The following is a 20,748-nucleotide window of genomic DNA, read 5'->3' as shown; positions in this document are numbered from 1 at the left end:
CCGGGGTTGTGTGTTTTGGGGAGGAAGACACAGAGGTAAAGTGCCATTTTTTTCATATCATGTAAAGATACCTGCTATGGACCTGACTTTTCACAGTTGAAGCTGAACTTGACTCCCTGGCTGAGGCAGTGTTTGCCAGTGTTTGCCAGTGTTTGCCACTGTATACTCCCCTTCTTTCCCTACTTCTCCTGCTGTACTCTTTGGAAGGAAATCACTCTGTGCAGCCCACACATCAGGATGGGGAATTAGCTCCAACTGCACTTTACAGGGGTTACTCCTCCCCCTCTGCCTGGCAGAGCCTTAGGAGGTCTTTTTTGGTTCTTCACTGTGAGAACCTGCTGGGGTTCCTGGAAGTAAAACTCATGACACTGTGGAGATCCCCCTAAAACAGCAGCTCCTCGGACTTGCACACTGTCATGCTGGTCTACCTTTAGCCTCCATCAGTATATCAAAATTACCATTTAAGTGGCCTGTGCATTTATGGCCCCAAAGATTTGGGTTCTAGGTAAGCAGATCTCAGTTGTCTCTCTGAATCCATCTGTCTCCCTGGGTTTCAGGGTGGAAGTTTGCCCTGCAACCTCAGTTCTTTGCTGGACCCCCCAAAAGTCACTGATTTTAGTTTTGTCCAGCTTTTACTTGTTGCAAGGATGGAACTGACGACTTCCAAGCTTTTACATGTTGGAGTGGAAAACAAAAATCCAAATGATCAAATTTTAATGATTATCTCATTTGGTATTTTGGATTAAAATAAATTGTTAATTCCCATGATCTGATTGCAGCTATGACATAGTCCAATAAATGGGTCAAGGAACAGTGTCTGTTGATTTCTAGAAATCTCTTCTAGTTCTATTATTCTGATTCTATGACTTTATTAACTTTCAGATTACATCGATCAAACACTTCTTTGATTTTAAAAATTATTAACATTTTAGATAATTCACTTTTTGTGAAAATTTACCCCTGTTCTTATTCTCTAGCTTGTTAACAACAAACTAGTCCTTTAAGTACACAATACTAGTTCAGTAATTTAAAGACATCAAGAATAACTTTGATTATTTATTACTTACGGAGTAGAACATTAAGTAATGTTAACATAGAAAATATTTCCTAGGGGCACCTGGGTGGCACAGTGGTTAAGCGTCTGCCTTCGGCTCAGGGCGTGATCCCGGCGTTATGGGATTGAGCCCCACATCAGGCTCCTCCGCTATGAGCCTGCTTCTTCCTCTCCCACTCCCCCTGCTTGTGTTCCCTCTCTCGCTGGCTGTCTCTATCCTGTCAAATAAATAAATTAAAAAAAATCTTTAAAAAAAAAAAAAAGAAAAAAGAAAATATTTCCTAACTTTCAAATATTACTTTTATCTTTCATCAGGTCTCTTGATTAAAGTTTATAACTTGAATTTTTAATCCATTTTAAGATTGATTAAGCCTGGTTTGCTCTATTGCATAGTACTGTTGTAATTCTTTTTTTTAATGGTGTTTTAGGCATTTATTAGAAATGAGACTAAAAGGATTTTTTATGACATGGAGAAATGCTTCTGACAATATGTAGCATTAAACATCAATTAAAAACCTAAATTAAAAATAAAATCTAAAGTATACAGTATGATCTTGGAATTCAAAATGCATAGAAAACTGACCAGAGAAAATATGCCGAATGTCAAGGGCACTGTGTTGCTTCCAGGGAGCAAGCTCATGCAAGTAACAACTATTTCTTTGGTTTCTTTATACTTTAAATAAAATTAATCCAAAGCAAAATTAGCATAGTATAATCACAAGACTTGAGGATAACATAAGGCAATTGCAACACGAAAACATACGGATTAGCTTGGACAAGTTATTTAAACTCTCTATGCTTCAATTTTCTTCTGTGGAAAAGAGAGATTATAACCACATACCCAGTGCATTGAGTAATTATGAAGATTAAAATGAGTTACTATAAGTAAAGTCTTTAGCTCAGAGCCTGGCATAGAGTAAGAACCAGATAGATGTTAATTTTTATTGTCTTTGCTCTAAGGTGATTTCAATGACTGTTACTTGTTATTTTAGAATCACATGTGGTTAGGGGCGCCTGGGTGGCACAGCGGTTAAGCGTCTGCCTTCGGCTCAGGGCGTGATCCTGGCATTCTGAGATCGAGCCCCACATCGGGCTCCTCCGCCGGAAGCCTGCTTCTTCCTCTCCCACTCCCCCTGCTTGTGTTCCCTCTCTCACTGGCTGTCTCTATCTCTGTCAAATGAATAAATTAAAAAAAAAAAATCTTAAAAAAAAATCACATGTGGTTAAAGCTGAAAGGTACTTGAAAAACTAGTTCAGGGATCGTAAGTAGCTTGTGGGCTAAATTTGACTTTCAGAGGTTTGGTTAACATACTGTTTTAAAATTATTTCCAATTCAAATGCCCCTTTTTTTTTTTAAAGAGGGATAAAGAAAGGGAGGGGCAGGCAGAGGGAGAGAGAATCTTAAGCAGGCCCCACACTCAGCTCAGAGCTGAAGGCGGGGCTCAATCCCAGGACCCTGAGATCCTGACCTGAGCTGAAATCAAGAGTCAGACGCTTAACCGACTGAGCCACTCCAGGCACCCCAGTTCAAATGCCTTTTGAGAGGGCATAAAATCCAGTTCTGATCATCCCCACTACAGCCTGTCATCTTCTGTTATCATTTTACTTCTGATGCTTCCTTTACCTGCCCAGCTCCTGAGGAACCTCTGAATTTGTGGCCCTTAATCTAGTCCACTCCTCTTATTTGATGGAGAGGCTAGTGAGTTCCAGAGGGACTATATAAAGACCCCAAGGTCTTTATATGTGACCAAAGTCTATATAAGTGACCAAACTGGAGATAAGATCTGGGACTTCTGATTCCTAGGCTGGCCCTACGCCCCACAGCTTCTGTTTCAGTTGGGTTTGCATAGATCAAGTCCCCCTTTAATGACAATAGACTGAAGGGCCTCAGTTGGACCCATCATCTCATAATACATGTAAGTGGGGAGAGTGTAAATTCTTAAGGACAAAATTATCTTCACAATTAAAAACGAAACAAAAAGCTGAACAAAGCAAAACGAACAGACTTAAAGTATGTGGCAATGTCTTCCTCCCCTTTTTAAGATGATATAGATGGGTTAACCTAGGAAACCATCAAGAAACTTTTTTTTTCCTTATTAACTTGACATATGCTCTAAACTAGAACAGCAATTTAAGAACATCATTTGAAAACCTGCTCACAAAGTTTTCAATTCACAGCCTGTTCTTGTGCTGTCTTTAAAAGAGGGAGTGAAAAAAACAGACTCATAAATACAGAGAACAACCTGGTGGTTGCCAGAGGGGAGGGGGTGGGGTATGGGTGAAATTGGTGAAGGGGGTTAAGAGGTACAAACTTCCAGTTATAAAATAAAGAAGATGAAAATTCAGCATAGGGAATACAGTCAATAATACTGTAGCAAGTTTGCAGGGTGACAGATGGTAACTACATTTAACTACGTTAAGCATTTGGTAAGGTATAGAATTGTTGAATCACTGTATTGTACCTCTGAAACCAATATAAAATTGTATGTCAACTGTACTTCAATTAAAAAATATAAGGTTGTGGGGCTTCTGCGTGGCTCAGTCATTAAGTCTCTGTCTTCAGCTCAGGTCATGATCCCAAGGTCCTGGGATCGAGTCTTCAAGGTGGGCTCCCTGCTCAGTGGGGAATCTGCTTCTCCCTCTCCCTCTGCCCTTCTCTACCACTGGTGCTGTCTCTCTCTCTCTCACTCTCTTATGCATGGTGCACTCTCTCTCTCACTCTCTTATGCATGGTGCACTCTCTCTCTCTCTCAAATAAATAAAATCTTTAAATATATATATAAATTTTGTTTGTACTTTAAAGAAAAAAAAGAGTAAAGCCAAAGTTATTTGTGGGTAGGACTAGAGCATCATAATTGGAACCTTCTGGTCATCAGCATGGTAATAGCAATGAAATCGTTTCTACAAAATATAAGAGGAAGAAAAATGATATCCTTAATTCTGAATACTCTAATCTAGTGAACTGGATGCAATGTGAAGCATATACAGGCAGAAAAGTTGGAGAAGTTGAGGTTTATGTAAAATGAGATGAGTGTTTTAACAATGATTTGGACTTCTGTATAAGATTTCCCTATCTTCAGGGTGCCTGGGTGGCTCAGTCAGTTAAGTTTCTGCTTTCAGCTCAGGTCATGATCCCAGGGTCCTGGGACTGAGTCCGAGTCAGGCTCCCTGCTCAACAGGGAGTCTGCTTCTCCCTCTGCCTGTTGCTCCCCCTGCTTATGCTCTTTCTCTTCGGTCACATTTCCTTCACAAAATCGGGAAAGAAAATAAGACCGTGTAGGTGCCTGCACCTGACTCACTGTGAGCTCCGTGGGAGGCTTTAATTAGGAGCTCTTCTCTCCATAAGATAGAGAAAATGAGAAAAAGGTGTCGGTCTCATCCATTGATAGTCCTAGGAATTAGGCACATTTCCTATGAAATGTTTATTTACTCTCGAGGGACACAAATAGACTACGCTGTTTAAAGATTCTGTCTTGTGGCAAGAACATGGAGAGACTTCAGGTTTCAGTGATTTGTAGTCTGTAGTGTGCCTAGAATTGTCTGGGGCTCTTAGCGCAGACTCAGGCCTACTGCTCCCGAATCAGAATCAGTGGGGGTGGTGCCTGGGACCCCCCCTCCTGGGGATGTGACACAGGTGATCTATGGGCCTTATTCTGAGAAGTGATGATAATGCATCTTGTGTCCTATAAGAATTTAAGAAAATTTGATTTTCTTCTTTTTCCTTCTCTTCCTCCTTTTCTCCTTCCCTCTTTCTCTCTCTCTTTCTGTCTCACTCTCTCTCTCTTTTGCTATGTTCGACTTTATATTAGGAGCAGACGGTAATACAGAGATGGAAAACTTGAAGATCTGAACGTTGCCATGAAGGTATTCACAATCTATTTGTCAGACATAATGTCATTCGTAAGTGATGTAGGAAGGCGTAGACTGAAGGGTAGGCAGGGGACTAGGAAGATCTTGAGAGCAAAAGGAAGCCACACTGGCCTTGATGAAAGGGCTGAGATGTGACAAGTTAGTGGAAGACATTGCATGATCAGTTTGGGATGCAGTTTGGGATGCATCATAACTGCATGATTTAGGGGAAGTCGTTTTATATCTCTGAGTCTCAGCGTCCTCATCTTTCAAAGAAATAAAGACATGTACATTGCAGAATTGCTATGTGTGCATTGCTATATGTAATATATACATGATCAGTAAGTTCCCAGGAAGAAGATTTGAAGATTATTCTGACATTGGTAGAGAGGAGAGATTGCATGGGATAGAAACAGAGTTAGGCAAGTCAGTCAGGCTATAGTAATATAGGCAAAAGGTGATGAGAGTTTAGTGTTGCATGGGGGCAGTAAGAAGAGCAGCGATACAGATGTGAGAGAAATGTAATAGGACATGACCACAGTGGAAACTGGTTTATGATTCCGTCTGATCAATAGAGAGGAATGGATGGAAGGTGACTTCAGGACCCAGTGGAAGATGAACAGACCAAAGCCAGAAATGGAAGATCAGAAGAACATGGATTTGGGGATAAGTCTGATTTTAGACTTTCTGAGTTTGAGGTTTTGTCAGGATTTTATTTTATTTCATTTTTTAAAAGATTTTTATGTATTTATTTGAAGGACAGAGAGAGGGAAGGAGAGAGAAAGAAGCAGACTCTCCACTGAGCAGGGAGCCAGACACGGGGCTCTGTCTCAGGACCCTGAGCTCATGATCTGAGCTGAAAGCAGATGCTTAACTGACTGAGCCACCCAGGAGCCCCTATGTCAGGCTTTTAAAAAGGAAATGTTTGTTAGACTAGCTCAGGTGAGAAGAAAGGAAAAAACATTGACCTGGGAGCTGGAGCAGGAAGGTGATTGTTGAAGGCAATCAAACAGGTTAGTCCTTCAAGAGAGAGAATTATAGAAAAGATATCAAGGATTCAAAGATTTAGTCTTGAGAAATGCCAGGGATGAATGGCAGTTACTTATGCATGGCTGTACAAAGTGTGGTCACGCCTTCCATTCTGACTGATCCTCAGAAGAGTTCAGTGATGTGGACGCAGGAGGGTTTTACCTATTCTAGGAATGTGAGAATCTCTTTGTTACAGGTCAGTTTACTACAGATTAGCAGAGATGGGATTCACGACTTGGGTTTCGTACCTCCAAACTCGGAATTCTTAATACCGTGGAGTCAAGGGGGAAGAGTTCAGCCAGGCATTCCTGAGGTCTTCTGTCACTTACTTCTATTCGAGCCTAGGCGATATATGAGTGTAGAAATAGGCTATGTCCCAAGCGTGTGAAAACTGTTAAAAAGTCTGATATCACCTAAAAAGGTTATTTTTGGAAAGATGTTTCTTTCTGGAGAGAAAAATACAATCACTAAAGTTCATTAAATCTGCTGAAATCCTGGGTATTGTAACAGCGTCTCTGGTTGGTTATGACAAACATGACCAAAGCAAAAAACACAGGAAGAGGAATTTATTTATTGACTCATGTAAATAAACCATGGCCAAGGCCGGGGTGGAGAAGGAAATGAAAATAAATATACTGTTGTGAACCTTTCTTTCCATCTACTTCTTTCCTCCTTTCTTCTTTCTGCACGTTTGGGGGTGATGAGAACACCACGTCTGGCACCTTCTATGCTTATATTCTCACAGCTTGGGTAACAGAGAGAAAGATGATTTCTCTCTCCCAGGGCTGCCTGAGGGCACGACGGGTGGCTTGCAGGTTTGGGATCTCTTCAGAGAGTGGTTGTTTTCTTATAGATATTTAAATACCGTTTTAGTAGAAGCTGCCAGGTGGATGTGGATGACAATAAAGGCTACAGCTGGCTTTTCCTCAGGCATGGCCAACCTCTGCATAAGCATTTAACCACATCTTGATCGAGACTAATGTAGAATAATGATGCTCTCTATCGTTTCAAAGGTGCTTAACCAGTTTTTATCCTACCTCACACTTCCTGTGTGTGTATATACATATACATATATATATATGTAAAGTACCATTCATAGTATTTCTAAAATCATCATTAATTTGAATAAAACTACATTATTTAATTTTATTTATAAACACAAGGCTTTCGGTCTTTTCCTTCTCTATATGTTATTGAAAACAATAAAATGAGGACAAGCGAAAGAAGCCTTTGGTGATTTGTTTGAATCTTCCTGTTTGCTACTGTGCAACACTCAGCCTACAGCTCCACTGTAAAATGATCCTGTCCTGAATTCCATACACTCAAGCAACAATAACAACCTGGGTTTTCACCTTGAGTATTTTGCTAAAAGCAGATTTCTTATTATGTCATAAGCTTGTTAATGACATAGAAAAATATCCACTATAAATATTTCCTTAAGTAACAATCAGTTTGATAATAAAATAGTGTGGTTTTGCTTATTTTGGTTTGCTTCTTTTGGATTAAAAACATTACTTCGGAGAGTTTTCTTTTTTCTTGATTTTCTCCTGTCATGCTATATTGTGTTGTTATATTATAGTGGGAAGTGCATAATCTTCAGGATCCGAAGGTCATAGGTTTAAATCCTGGTTTGTTCTTCATTCAACAAATAGGTGTTCAGTGCCTCATGCTCCAGACATTCTACTAAGTGTAGAGGATGCAAAATTAAATAACACAAACCCTTCAATCTTAGGAAGCTCGTAGTATCATGGTAGAGGAAGAGAGGGTGGTGCAGAGTGAATGCTGGGGGTGCAAACGATGGACAGCACGTAGCCCATTGGAGGGAGGGGGGAGAGGCTCCCTTGAGGGGTCCTGCTGGGCATGAATTGTGTCTGTTGAGCAATGGAGGAAGGTGTGTTCTAGGCGTAAGGATGACAGAAGGGAAAGTCAGAGGCCCTAAAGGACATGGCCTGTTTTGGCAAAAATGTGTTGGTTGCTGTGTCTGGAAAATTTGGCACATAGTTGGAATTTATAAATATTAGTGAAATAAATAATCAGTGCATGGCAATGAGTGCTATGGGAAACAAGGCCAGGGACAAAATAAGAGCCGTAGCACAAAGGGCTTTGTGTATTTGACCTTCATCCTGAAAGCTGTGGGAAGCAGTTGTTTACTATTATTTTATGTGAAGAAACGACATCATCAGATTCTCACGTGAGCTCTGGAGAACGGAGAGAAAGGTTCTACGTTACGGGGCGTGGATGCCAGTTGACACGCTGTTGTAATCTAGGTGAGGAATTGTGGAAACCTGAGCTATAGGAGTGGGGACAGAGAGGAGACAGGCTTGAAACATATCAAGAAAGAGTTGATAAGACTGCTTGATTTACAGAGTACAGGGGGCAGTGATAACAGAAAGCTCTGGAGGAATCAGAACTGTTCCCAGATTTCAAGCAGCTAGTTCAGCAGGTATAGTGGCAATGGTGAGCTTAGCTTCAGGCATTCTGAATTCAAGTACAGAGGGTCTATCCAAGTGGAAATGTTACATAGATAACTGGGCAGCCAATCTGGCATGCTGGAGTGAAGTCTGGGGGGAGGCTATACCCTTGAGAGTTCATTAGTCTTCAATTAGCCAGTCAAGATTTGGATGAGGTCATCCACAGAGAAGGAGGTAGACCAAGCTGAGAGCCCGTGGGAACCAGTGTCCTTAGGGGGAGAGGGCTCGAGCTGAACATGGAGAGGGAATAGCCAAACATATAAGAGAAAATCTAGGAAAGGGGGTATTACCTATGCCAACAGGAAAAGATTTTTATGATTATGTACTTTGAGCAAGTTTGCAATCTCTCTGTGACTTTTTTACTTTCTCAGTGAAAATGCAATAATGATATCTGTTGCATTGTATGTTACGAGGTTTGTAGTGACAATACGTGCATTCATTTGACATGATGCCTGTGATATAAAATTCATCAATGAATATTTTTTTCTGTTTCCATTTATTGATCAGGTCACTAATAAAATTGTTCATGATAAGATCTTCCACTTAATGGGACTTATTGTTTTGTGCAATAATTTGGTCATATTTCTTTCCTATAACTGAATCTCCAAAATTCAATAATCAACTCCAGTTAGGAGCTCTGGCATCAAAGCAGTGTCTGTTGAAGAACATTTCCAGAAATTTATTTTCTTCCTTCCAATAATACTGTGATAAATCTTATTTAAACACACCTGCACTGGGGTGCCTGGGTGGCTCGGTTGGTTAAGCGTCTGCCTTCAGCTCAGGTCATGATCTTGGGGTCCTGGATCAAGTCCGGCATTGGGCTCACTGCTCAGTGGGGAGCCTGCTTCTTCTTCTGCCCCTCACCCCACTCGTGTTCTCTCTCTCACTCGCTCTCTTTCAAATAAATAAATAAATAAAATCTTAAAAAAAAACACCACCTGCATTTCTTATTTGAATATGCAATCAATATCAAGTAAACTTCCTTTGCAAAATTACATCGGTCATCCCAAATAGTATGGTATATACTTGAAAAAAATGGGACTTGTAAGGTTTCAAGCATTATTCTTCACATCTGCTTCTGTAGGCTTTGTGTGCCTTACAATTTAGTTGCTTTTATTAAAGCAACCTAATTTGGGGAAATTTGAGAAGAAATGGAAAGGCAACGTTTTCTTGCCTTTGAAATCTTATGGTTGTTTGTTCTCTTTGAAGCTGAACTGAAAAATTAGCTAGATGCTTTTATGGAGAACACAGACAAATTCAACCCCTGGCTTTATGTAGAAACTTCAAACCTTTTCATTTGTGTTTTCTTTTTCATGTAACACAAAGTACCTTCCCCTCATTTGGTCATGCTTAGTGTCTGGTTTTCAGAGCAATTTCTAAGGATTGTTTGGAGGAAGCAAAGCATATTTCTAGGTAAGAGGTAGAAAAGAGAGAGAAAACACATTGGGTAGATAAAGATCAGGCAAGTCTTTTTTTTTTTAATGCTACTTGCTTCTTTTCTTTTATACTCTTTCCATTTCTTCAGTAGCAACTTGGAGAAAGTTCTACTCACAAGTAATTGTGTAGAAGGTCTTAGAAGAACAATGTGTTTCATGCCTACCTGACTAGAATTACCTCATTTCCTGTTAATAAAGCAAGCTGATAAGCACAATGAGGAGAATGTAGCTCAATAACCAGAGGCTTGAGTATATTCTTGACATTATCATGCCTTTGTTCAAGTTGGACTAGATGATCTCCAAGCTTCCTTTCTGTCTTAAGGTTGTATAACTTGAAGTCCTTTTATTCCTATATCTGTGATCCAGTACCTTAAAATCTATCTGTGTATCTATGGTAGGCTAAATCATGGAGTCCCCCACCCCCAGCCCTGCCAAAGGTGTCTAGGTCCCAATTCCCGGAACCTGTGAATATGTTACCTTATGGCAAGTAAGACTTTGAGGATGTAATTAAGTTAGAGATCTTGAGATGGGAAGATTATCCTGGATTATTGGATGGGCCCAATGTCATCACAAGGGTTCAAGGGAGGCACAAAGATCAGAGTCAGGGAGGAGATGTGGCCATGGAAGCAGAGGTTGTTATAGTGCACTTTGAAGATGGAGGAAGGGACCAAGAGCCAAGGAATGCAGGTGACCTCGAGAAGCTGGGAAAGGAAAGCTAAGGGATTTTTCCCTAGAGCCTTAGTGGGGAGCATAACCCTGCTGACCTCGTGATTTATTCCCAGTCCCATATGGGATTTCTGACTTTCAGAACAGCAAAGCTATTTTTGTTGTTTTAAGCCACTCAGCGTGTTTGTGGGAATTTGATGCAGTAGCCCCAGGAAACTAATACACCATGTATCTGAAATCCGTGTATATATATGAAACTTAAGGATTCATAAGTCCTGCATTTGTCCCTCTAATTTCTTTTCTCTACCAGATGAAATGGGGTATAGATACACTCAAACAGAGTCAGTACCTGACCAAAAGGACCATATAAAGGTTTAAGTTCTATGATTTACTCAGGTCGAATACTAGAGCCATCATTTTCTAGTTGTCTGACTTTAGACTTGTCACATACTTCTTTGTGCCTCAGTTTCCTCCTCTGAAAAGTCAGGATAATGAGAGTGTCTATGTTCCTTATGGAGTTGAAGGACCCAATGCTCATAAAATACATGTATCAGCTTTGTGTGGCAACTTTCAAGCTTTCCATAAGGGCTCTCCAGCCCTTTCTTCTCCTGCATGCAATGTCTGGAATCTGGAGAAGAGCGTATTTAGGTGAGGTTGGAATCATGACAATACGAATAGTCAGGGGGCCATGAGTTAAACCTGGAAACCCAAGGAGGGGGCAGGAATGAGGATTTGCCTGAGGCTGAGTCTAATTTTCTCCACTTCTGAGTTTTCATTGCTTTTGTTGCACTTGGTTCTCAGTCTGTTCTGGGAATTCCACAGAGACTAAGATCACTTCCTTCCATCACACCGATATTTATGAAACCATCAAGCTGAGAGAAGATGCAGGTATTTCAACCACTACAGTAGATTCTTATCATGTCCAAACCCACTAAAAGGGATTGACGTCATTTAGCTGATTATTCAGGCATTTTCTTTGATGGAGAGAATTGAGAAAGAGTTTACTCTTTTATTGTTTGGTTTTTATCCATGATATATGTATATTTGAGAGAATAGAAGGAAAAAGGCATCTGTGCCTTTAAGAAAGAGCAACGGGTTTTTGTAAAGTAAAAAGATGAAAGGCATGAGGAAGATGGTCAAGGCAGGACTATCTAAGCACTTACTATTCTGGAACATTTTAGTTCCCTTTCTTCTGGTTTTGTAACTTGAATTTTTCATAGGATGTGAGGGAAAGTATGTTTTTTCAATATCTCCATTTGTGAGATATTCCTAATTCATTTACTCCTTGGCTTTTCACTGTTGTGAGCATATCACTTTGGGATTGGATGCTCTGAATATGATGATTTGGGCACTCACCTTGATGTCAGTGTTACCTGCAGAGATGAGCAGAATAAAAAATGCCAATAAATCATATCTGTGATGATGTCTATAGAAACCCAAATATTCCCATTGGAAGAGATGCTTTTGTTTCTCACTAGGAAGATGGTTTCCAGGAAAGGCCAGTTCCTTTTCTCCCAGCTGTGTGACTGAGCAATGATGAGAGCTGCTGTGTACGTAAAGTATATTATTTACAGTGTGTCTTCAGGCACATTTTACCTGTGATCCTGCAACTCCTTTGTGGGCTGGATTACAGCTATTCTCAGAGAAGAGAAAACCCCTTTCTAGAAAAGTAAACTGATTTCTTCAAGTTCATACAGCTAACCAAAGCATTTGGTCAAGATGGCTTTTCTTTCCACTACATGTTGCTTACCCAAAAAAGTTAATTCAAGTAGGTAAACTGGGAGTCTCAGTTTCCCTTATTTAAGATGTATGTACAGACTCATTAGACTAGATGCAACATCACAAACTCAGATCGAAAGGAGCATTGCAGGCAATGTTAATGCAAGAAGTTGTCTAGATGTAAGGCAATGGTTATTACACGTGGCTTCAAGAAACATGTGCCTCTAAAGGGGGTAGCTGTCACCAAGCTTCAGTTACTGTTTCTGCACAAGAATCCAACAGAACTAGTATTGTCAGATTCTGTTTTTTCAAGAACGGACAAAAATCCAGATTTTCAAGTGAAATCTCTCTGTGTTTGATGCATGCTAAATTGGCAGAGCTATGACCTTTTTCTAAGGTCTCTATGGTGGGGGAGTGGGACACCCTCATTTTCATAACTCGGATGTGCTGTAAAATCAACATTGTTTCTGTTTAACTTTTTGGAAAAATCTTTTTTGTTTGGTATGGCATGGAGAATTCATTAGGTTCATTGACTTTTCAATTAATGTCCAGGCCAACTCAATAACTGATTTGGACAAATAGATAATTCCTAAGGTAATAATGGAAATTCATTTATTTACATGATCTTAGGGCATCACAAAAACAGAAAACACACTCTCCAGAAATCCTTGCATGCAAAGACTGTGCTCGCGCATTTCTTTCATGCCACCAAGAGGGGCACCCGAAGTTAGAAAAAGAGAGATTTTTTTTTTGGCACTTTGTTGTTTTCGCTCTTAGAATTGATGGCACATCCTGTCAAACGTAAATGTTAATTTTACTTGTTAAAGAGATTGATTGATTGATTGATTGATTGATTGATTATTTTTAGAGGTTTTTTTATTTGTTTGTTTGTATTTGCTTTTGTTTTTGTTTTAGAGAGGAGAGAGTAGGAACAGGAGCAGGAGCAGGGGGAGGGGCAGAGGGAGAAGCAGGCTCCCTGCTCAGCAGGGAGCTGGAGATGCCCAATGCAGGGCTCACTTCCAGGACCTTGAGGTCATGACCTGAGCCAAAGGCAGATGCTTAACCTGACTGAGCCACCCAGGTGCCCCAAAGAGATTCATATTTTGATCACTGTGTAATTATAAGATTTGATTTTGCCATTCTAGCTTATGAGGTTGGTGACATATGTGAATTTGGACTTGGTGTTGCGTGAAAAGGAGGTGTATGCAAAGTGACCTCCAACAGCCAACAGAGCTGTGAGACTGAAGAAAAAGACCCGTAAGTCCAACTTGATAAGAATATTAAGGGGACTTATGGACAGAATTCTTGGGCTGCTGCAAGAGGAGTGGATCTCCATAACCCCACCTCCCCTTAAGACCTGCCTTTGTAGCCTGCAGGCTGGGAGTACTGCTGGGGAACCACTGGGAGAAATGTTTGAGGATAGCTGTGTGTCAGAGTCATAGGGCAGATCAAGGACAGTGTGCCTCAAGGGTGTACTTAAGGGTCATTATGTGGTTAAATAAAATGAAAGAATGTGGGGGGAAGGTGCTGTGCTCAAGAAGGCTTCAGGTCACCAAGCGGTCATCATGGCAGCCTTGTCCAAGATGACCTTAGTCTGGTTCACACAGTTGGTTGTAATGATAGGGGTGATTGTGCTGCTGCTGGTGTGTGTCAGTAATGTTTTGTAATAATAATGATAGTAATAATCAAAAGATACCATTCATTGAGTGTTTATTATGCATGAGGCTTCATGCTGAGGGTTTTTCTATTCATTAAATCATTGAGTCCCCACAAATCCTCATGAAGAAGGCATTGATGTCCCTATGTTACAGATCAGAAAACTGAAATTTAAAGAAATTAAATAACTAGTCCAAGATTATCCAGTTATTAAGAGGCAATTCAAACCAAGTTCTTATTAAATATGTGGGAAAGAGGCCAGAAGGTATTTATTAAGCATCTACTATATACCAGGTCATATTTTGGGTTCTTAGTTCTAGTGAACAAAACTAAGTTCCTGCTTTGTTGGGGTTATATTTTATTTGGGGGGGGAATACACAGTAAATCAATAAACAAACACAATGTAATGTCTAGCAGTACTAGGTACTCTAAAGAAAGAAAGAATTGGGTATGAAGATAGAGGGCCCATTTTCCACAAGATGATGAGGGAAGGTCTGTGTGAGGGGGTAGCATCTAGCCAGAGATAGTAGAATGACGTGGAGGGTTGAGCAATGGGAATTTCTAGGACTGTTCCTCTGACAGTCCCTCCATGGTATAATTCACCGCTTAGTTCTAGAACAGTATGGCTCGTTGGTTGGTTGTATTTAAGAGGGTTATGTAGTATCTTCCTATGGCAAGAGCAAGGATTTAGGAAGCAGACCCAGATTAAAATTCTGGTTCTGCTCCTTTTTCCCTGAGGTATTTGGGCACCTTAAGTTTATTCCAAGCTTTAGTTTCCTTATCTGTAAAATTTGAATTGTAATCCTTATGTCATGATAAATGCAAGTTGCTCATGTGAAGTCCTAAGTACTACATATAGATACACAGGAGCCCTGTTATAAGTAATGTTATAATTATTTTTATAATCTGTGTCTAATGAAAGGACACAGAGAAGTTCCATGTGGTGCATCCCAGAACATGCATGCAGCTGCAGGGGTTTACGGAATAGGGTGGAGAGGGAGAGACAGAGAGAGATGTAAAATTCCCTGCCCTTTACAAAGGCCCACAGCCTGCTTCCACGGGCATGCGCCTGCGCTTTAAGAGGGTGGTTCTGGAGCTGGGTTGGGCTATTGCCTGATAATCAAGGAGTCTGGGATCGGTCCCAGTTTGCCTTCTGACATGTTTGCCTCTGAGCTCATCACTCCACCTCTTTGTTTTCAGGTGGAGGAGAAAAGATCTCTCTACCTTCCCCATCTCAAAGGAATCTCTTTAGACTGAAAAAAAGTTTAAGATGCACCTCTTGTGATGTTATTTCCTGTTATATGTGGGAGCATGAGTTAGTAAAGAGGCAAACCTCTTTAAATCACAAACATGTTCTCAGAGGCGATGACTTAGGTCTATAGCCATCTATGTTTGGGCAGCGACTTTATCCTGGGGAGGGAATAGTAAAACAAGAGAGCGATTCAGTGGTTCATCTTGGCGCAGTGGATTTTTGGAAGGGCGTGACCCTGGGATCCAGTTTTCTAAATTGCTTAATTTTAACTCTGTCACCTTGTTTAGGACACTTCTCCCCTGTGAGCCTAGGTTTCTCCATCTATGAATAAAGCAGCAACAACATGTCAGGTATTGTGGGGATTAAATGAATGTAAAGTTACCAGCATTATGTCTGCCATGGACATCTTAAAATGTAACTTCTCATTTTATTTTGTATTTTTGTTTAAGACGTGACTTCCTGGAGGTATCTGGAGGCCCCTATTTCGGGAGGCCTCTTCAAACCAGTGCCAGGCTGCACAGGCAAAGGGTCAAGTGGAAATAACCCACTGGATTTGCTCCAGCCTCAGGAGCTGGGTCTGCTCCAAGCTGATCCTCTGTCAGGGAGCGGTGGCGACTGAATCTTGGCCTGAATTCCAGTGGCAGTTCCCGTGGGTGTGGGGGCTCCAGCGGGTGTGGGGGCTGCAGAATTGCCCCAGGATGACTCGGTGCTACCATTCACAGTACCTCTTGCAGGACGGGTGCGGGCTGAGGACATACACTGGCTGTTAGGTAACCTCTTTGTCTTCTTTCCAGCAATTTCCACCCCTTGCCAACACATCTACTTTTGCTGCAGGCTCTTGTGAGCCTTCAGGCCACTCCTAAGATTCATCTTTTTAATCAATGGAAAGGAAGAAATGGCCTGCCTCTATTATTATCTAGATCGGCTCTCTCAAAACAAGCAGGCTGCAAATCCCAGTGGCTTCTCAGCACTGTCTCAGATGTGCCCATCCTTCATTACGCTATTCCCATGGTAACCCTAGGCAGGGAGAAGAAGGACAGCTAACCATTGAGCGGCTATTTTTAGATTTCTGGCCAGATGCTTTGACAAATCTGTTGAGGGAAAGAAAATGAAACAAATGTAAGAGAGGATTTTTTTTTTTTTTTTTTGCCAAAGACAATATCATTTAAATTCATATTATGAAACTGGAAAAGAGCTTGAGAAATCATTCAACCTACTACCTCTAGGAAGATCTACTTCAAAATCATACCAAAAAAATTGTTCAATGAGATTTTTTTTAGATCTTTTTACATAATAGCTTATTCTAATAGATAACCAAATTTTCTACCCTGTTTTTATCTTGTGTTCAATCTCAGTTCTCAGACCAATGGAGTTGGGAATAAGACTGAATATGATTGCTCAAATTGTGGGCTACACAACCCTGAGGGAATCATTTATTTAGACTATGCTAATAATGACACTCCTGAGGCTTGTGCAGTGCACATTCTGTGCAACTATCTGCACTGGTCCTACTTAACTTACTTTTTTAAAAAATGTAAATTCCTCTCTTCCTTCTTAAAAACCTTCAGGAATTTCCCATTGCTCTGAGGTTAAAGCCCATAGATCTTTAAAGTGATTATAAAAGTACAACATAATATCTATCTTGCATACCTGTCCAGATTCATTTAGTACTACTGTAGTTCTCTTTCTCTGTGTTTTAGCAAAAGACTTTCAATCAGAGTCTCAAACATGCCATCTTCGTCCCATCTCAAGATCTTTCTACTTACCTATAATATTCCTCCCCATGCTTTCTTACCTAGTTAATTTCTCTAACTCCTTCCTGTCCTTTAAAGCCGAACTCATTTATCAGAAAACACTTTCTTGACCTCTGAAACGAGAAAAGCACACACCTTCAATAGCCTCTCCTAACAACTCATGAATTTCCTTTCCAGCACTTAACAGTTTGTGAATCTATATTTATTTATGTAACTTTTTTTAGAACTATGAACTTCAGGTTGTGAGGGAATGATATTGTTTGCTCACCATTATATATCTAGTACCTAGCACCATGTTTAGCCAATAAATGTTCCTAGTAACTGAATGAATGACTAACAGTTATTTTAAAGGGACATAATCCCAGCTTCTCTGTCAAGTCAAGCTGTCAACATGATTGCACTGGGGCTTCTTAAAATGTAATGTGCATCCAGATTCCCCAGAGAACTTGTTAAAAATGCAGATTCTGAGTCAGCAGATCTAGGGGAAGCCTGTCATTCTGCATTTCCAACTCGTATCTAACTAGCTCTAGAATTTGGTTGTAGATTGGAATCACCTTAGGAACTTAAAAAAAAAAAATCACAATTCTGAGATTTCATCCCGGTGATTCTGGCTTAATTGTTATATACTTCACCGGGGCTCACGGTATTTTTAAAAACTCCCCAGTTTAGAACCAAAAAAACCCCACAAAAAATCCAAAAAAACCTTTGCAGTTTCTTCTAACATCCAACACTTTTGGAGATCCACTGATTCCAGGCAAAGCTCATCCTTAATGGGAGGTAAAGGGATATTTTTGTTGCCCTTTGCATTAAACAGCACCCCACATGGCCACCTGATAGGGGTCCATCTTACTACTCTTTTTAAAATGCCTATCTCTTAGAGACACACAGCAAAGTGGTACCTAGCATTTGTTGTGTGAGCAGAGAGAATCTCATAGGAGTTGATTAACGTGGCAGCGGAATGGTCCAATCTTAAACTTTCCCACCTCTACTCATGGGGGAAACTTATGTGTTATCAAATATTCAAAATAAGCGTGTTATTGAAAAAAATGGAACATTTTGGTAGAACCAAATGCAGTTCTAGCAGCCTTTACAGCAGAGGAACAAGGCATACCTCCTCACGTAGTAGCATCAGAGAAAAGAGAACTGGTGTGCACTTCCCAAAGCTACAGTATTTGTAGTGAGTTTCTTCTTTCTTTTTTTTTTTTTTTTAAGATTTTACTTATTTATGTGTCAGAGAGACAGCCAGCGAGAGAGGGAACACAGCAGGGGAGTGGGAGAGGAAGAAGCAGGCTTCCAGCGGAGGAACCTGATGTGGGACTCGATCCTGGAACTCCGGGATCACGCCCTTAGCCTATGGCAGATGCTTAAGGACTGTGCTACCCAGGCGCCCCTGTAGTGAGTTTCTTGATTCCCTACTTGCCCATAACCATGAACCCGAAGACAAGCCATAGGCTCTAGGCATTTGGTTTACTTTCTTTGAAGATCAATGCTTTTTAATCTGGAGCATAGTAACAATGCCCCTTTCTTGTCATTAATTCCACTGATTATTTCCAGTGATTTAATTTTGCTTGTGTTTTTAATCTTAAAAATGCCCCAAGGTGGAGTGTGATCTTTGCACTGGTCGGTGAGCACAATACACTAGTTGTTTTCATAGTCTCGGTTACTTAGTCTCCTCAGCAAACCTGTTTGGTAGATCACATTTTATAGATGACAAAATTGAGGCTTACTAGTTCACTCTCTTCCCCCAAACACACAGAGGGCCAGTGGCAGAGTCCAGATATATCTGCCGCTCTCTCTACCCCGGTGTTCATTAACAGCGCGAAGGCCAAATTTGGCCTTCAAACATATTGCTCCACATGGTCTCAATACATTTTTAATGAGGTGTGGCCATTTGGAAAGCAGAAAATTTCAAGCTTATATTTTGAATAATTATGTCTAAAAAAAGTAAAATAAAAACTAAACTAAAAAATAAAATAATCCTGACAATAGTGAGTAACATGCCTGCCAGCCTGAAGCCGAGTGACATTTTCCTCTTTCAGATGACTTTCTACCTCTCACTAATACCTCTTTTACTCCTGGCCTGGCCCAACATTTATGACACCTGTCTGGCCCCTCCAGATCTCTGGGTTTTCAGCTTTGCCTCTGAACTCCATTGAGGGAAGAAATACATTTTATCATCAGGAAAAAAAAAAGACCTCTTTCTTGGTGAGATGGAGACCATTGCATTGCCATCTTTATACCTTAAGACCTTCTTAGGACCCTGTGTAATTGTATCTGATGGGCTGATTTCTTTGAATACAGAGTGGTGGAGCTTAGTATCCTACCTTCTGATTCTAGTATTCAGCTATCTGGAGTGGTTTCCAGTCAAAGTTTTGACTTCAGAAGGGTTTGTAAGTTACGTGGCTGTGTTGCAACAACGTGGCTGTGTTGCCCCATGAAACTCATGTATCCCTTGGACTCATGGTATAGTTGTATTCTGTTTAGTTTTCTTCAAGGAAGACTGTGGTAAGGAAGAAGAGGATCTTCCCCAGTGTTGTCATGGCCCATGTGGTCTGGCCTTGCAGTGCTGGCAGGTTGTCCCGGGAACATAGTCACTGATTTCTGACGTAGCAGGAAATGTAGAAAGTAAGATTCATACACAGGGAGTCTTCTCCTTGGTTTTGAGAGTTGCTTGCCTCTGCTCCAAGGAGTATCTGTTTCCTTGTTTCCTTTCCATGCCTGGCTCTGACCCACTGGCCACTATGGTGTTGGTTTCTCTGCACTCCCTCTGTGTCGTTCGATCTTTGCAGAGCCTTCTTACTGCAGGTTGGAGCCCTGTCCCTCAACAGAGTGCAGACACATATGCCGTGCTACTGAAACCTCAGAACGATCCTGTGACATACATCTTCTTGTTCCCAGGAGATTGTGGCCCAAAGATAAGGAGAAGGATTTTCAAATGGTTAAATACTAACCTTGACTGTTCTGTCACATATTCACTTGGGTTTAAGAGGCCAATCTAGTAATGGAACCGTGTCTATGAAACATGAGAAAGATAATTCAACCATTCCTTATTTTACCACATGGCGTGCCATGTGAGACATCATCGATTTTAAGATATGCCGTTATTTGATATGCCACTGAGAACAGAAAAAACACCGTCAAGTGAATTATGTCATTTAAATGATGTTGATTGCTAACATAAAACATGTCTTAGGATTGACAAATATGGCCTGTTAGCTTTTATTGTGTGTTTTTAATATAGAAGACACTTACTAAAATGTTAAATTGTCGTAATAAGATGTGAGAAAGTAAATGAAAATATTTACACTGCCATGTCCTTCCTTCAGCAACCATCAACTGACCTAGAGTTTGACCGTGTAGTGATTTATACCACTTGCCTTCGTGTGGTGCGGACAACCTTTGAAAGATGTGAACTGGTTAGAAAGATCTTCCAAAACCATCGAGTAAAATTTGAAGAGAAAAACATAGCTCTGAATGGTGACTATGGAAAAGAGTTAGATGAGCGATGCCGACGTGTTTCGGAAGCCCCTTCCCTCCCTGTCGTGTTCATCGATGGCCATTATCTTGGGGTAAGTACTCTGCTAAGGAAAATCTTCTTTTTTTATTGAAGCCAGCCAGTGTTGTTAGAAATCTATAAGCCTACGACAAGGTGACTTACAACATAACTCCCAGGACATTTGCTATTTTTTTGGAGTTCAGACCAAAGGGACTGAAGCACTTATTTCTCTCCCAAATGATGTGTTGCTAACAGCGTTCATCCCTACAGAAGCATGGTGAGATAAAATCAGCATGAAATTGCCTTTTTTAATAGGAATACATTTTTCACTTGTTCTGTTGACTTGAGTTTTGCATTATGAAGCTT

General features: G+C 40.6%; 1 protein-coding gene across 2 annotated transcripts in view; it reads left to right on the top strand.

Moving 5' to 3' along the window:
• Positions 1-20,748, top strand: part of GRXCR1 (glutaredoxin and cysteine rich domain containing 1) — a 299,116-nt gene that overhangs the window by 230,925 nt on the left and 47,443 nt on the right. The window contains exon 4 of one of the 2 annotated variants that reach the window (XR_571221.2): positions 20,213-20,335. Coding sequence is in view for 1 of the 2 variants with exons in the window: in XM_008701434.2 (XP_008699656.1) it covers positions 20,213-20,455 (243 nt within the window). In the remaining variant the exon portion in view is untranslated. Of the gene's footprint in view, positions 1-20,212; positions 20,456-20,748 lie in introns of those variants that run through there. The other variant, XM_008701434.2, reaches the window with a different exon arrangement.

This window comes from Ursus maritimus, unplaced genomic scaffold, assembly GCF_017311325.1.
Source record: "Ursus maritimus isolate PB19 unplaced genomic scaffold, ASM1731132v1 scaffold_8, whole genome shotgun sequence".
Lineage (NCBI taxonomy): Eukaryota > Metazoa > Chordata > Mammalia > Carnivora > Ursidae > Ursus > Ursus maritimus.
Note: the sequence above shows the minus strand (reverse complement) of the source record. Positions and strands in the feature narration are given on the sequence as shown.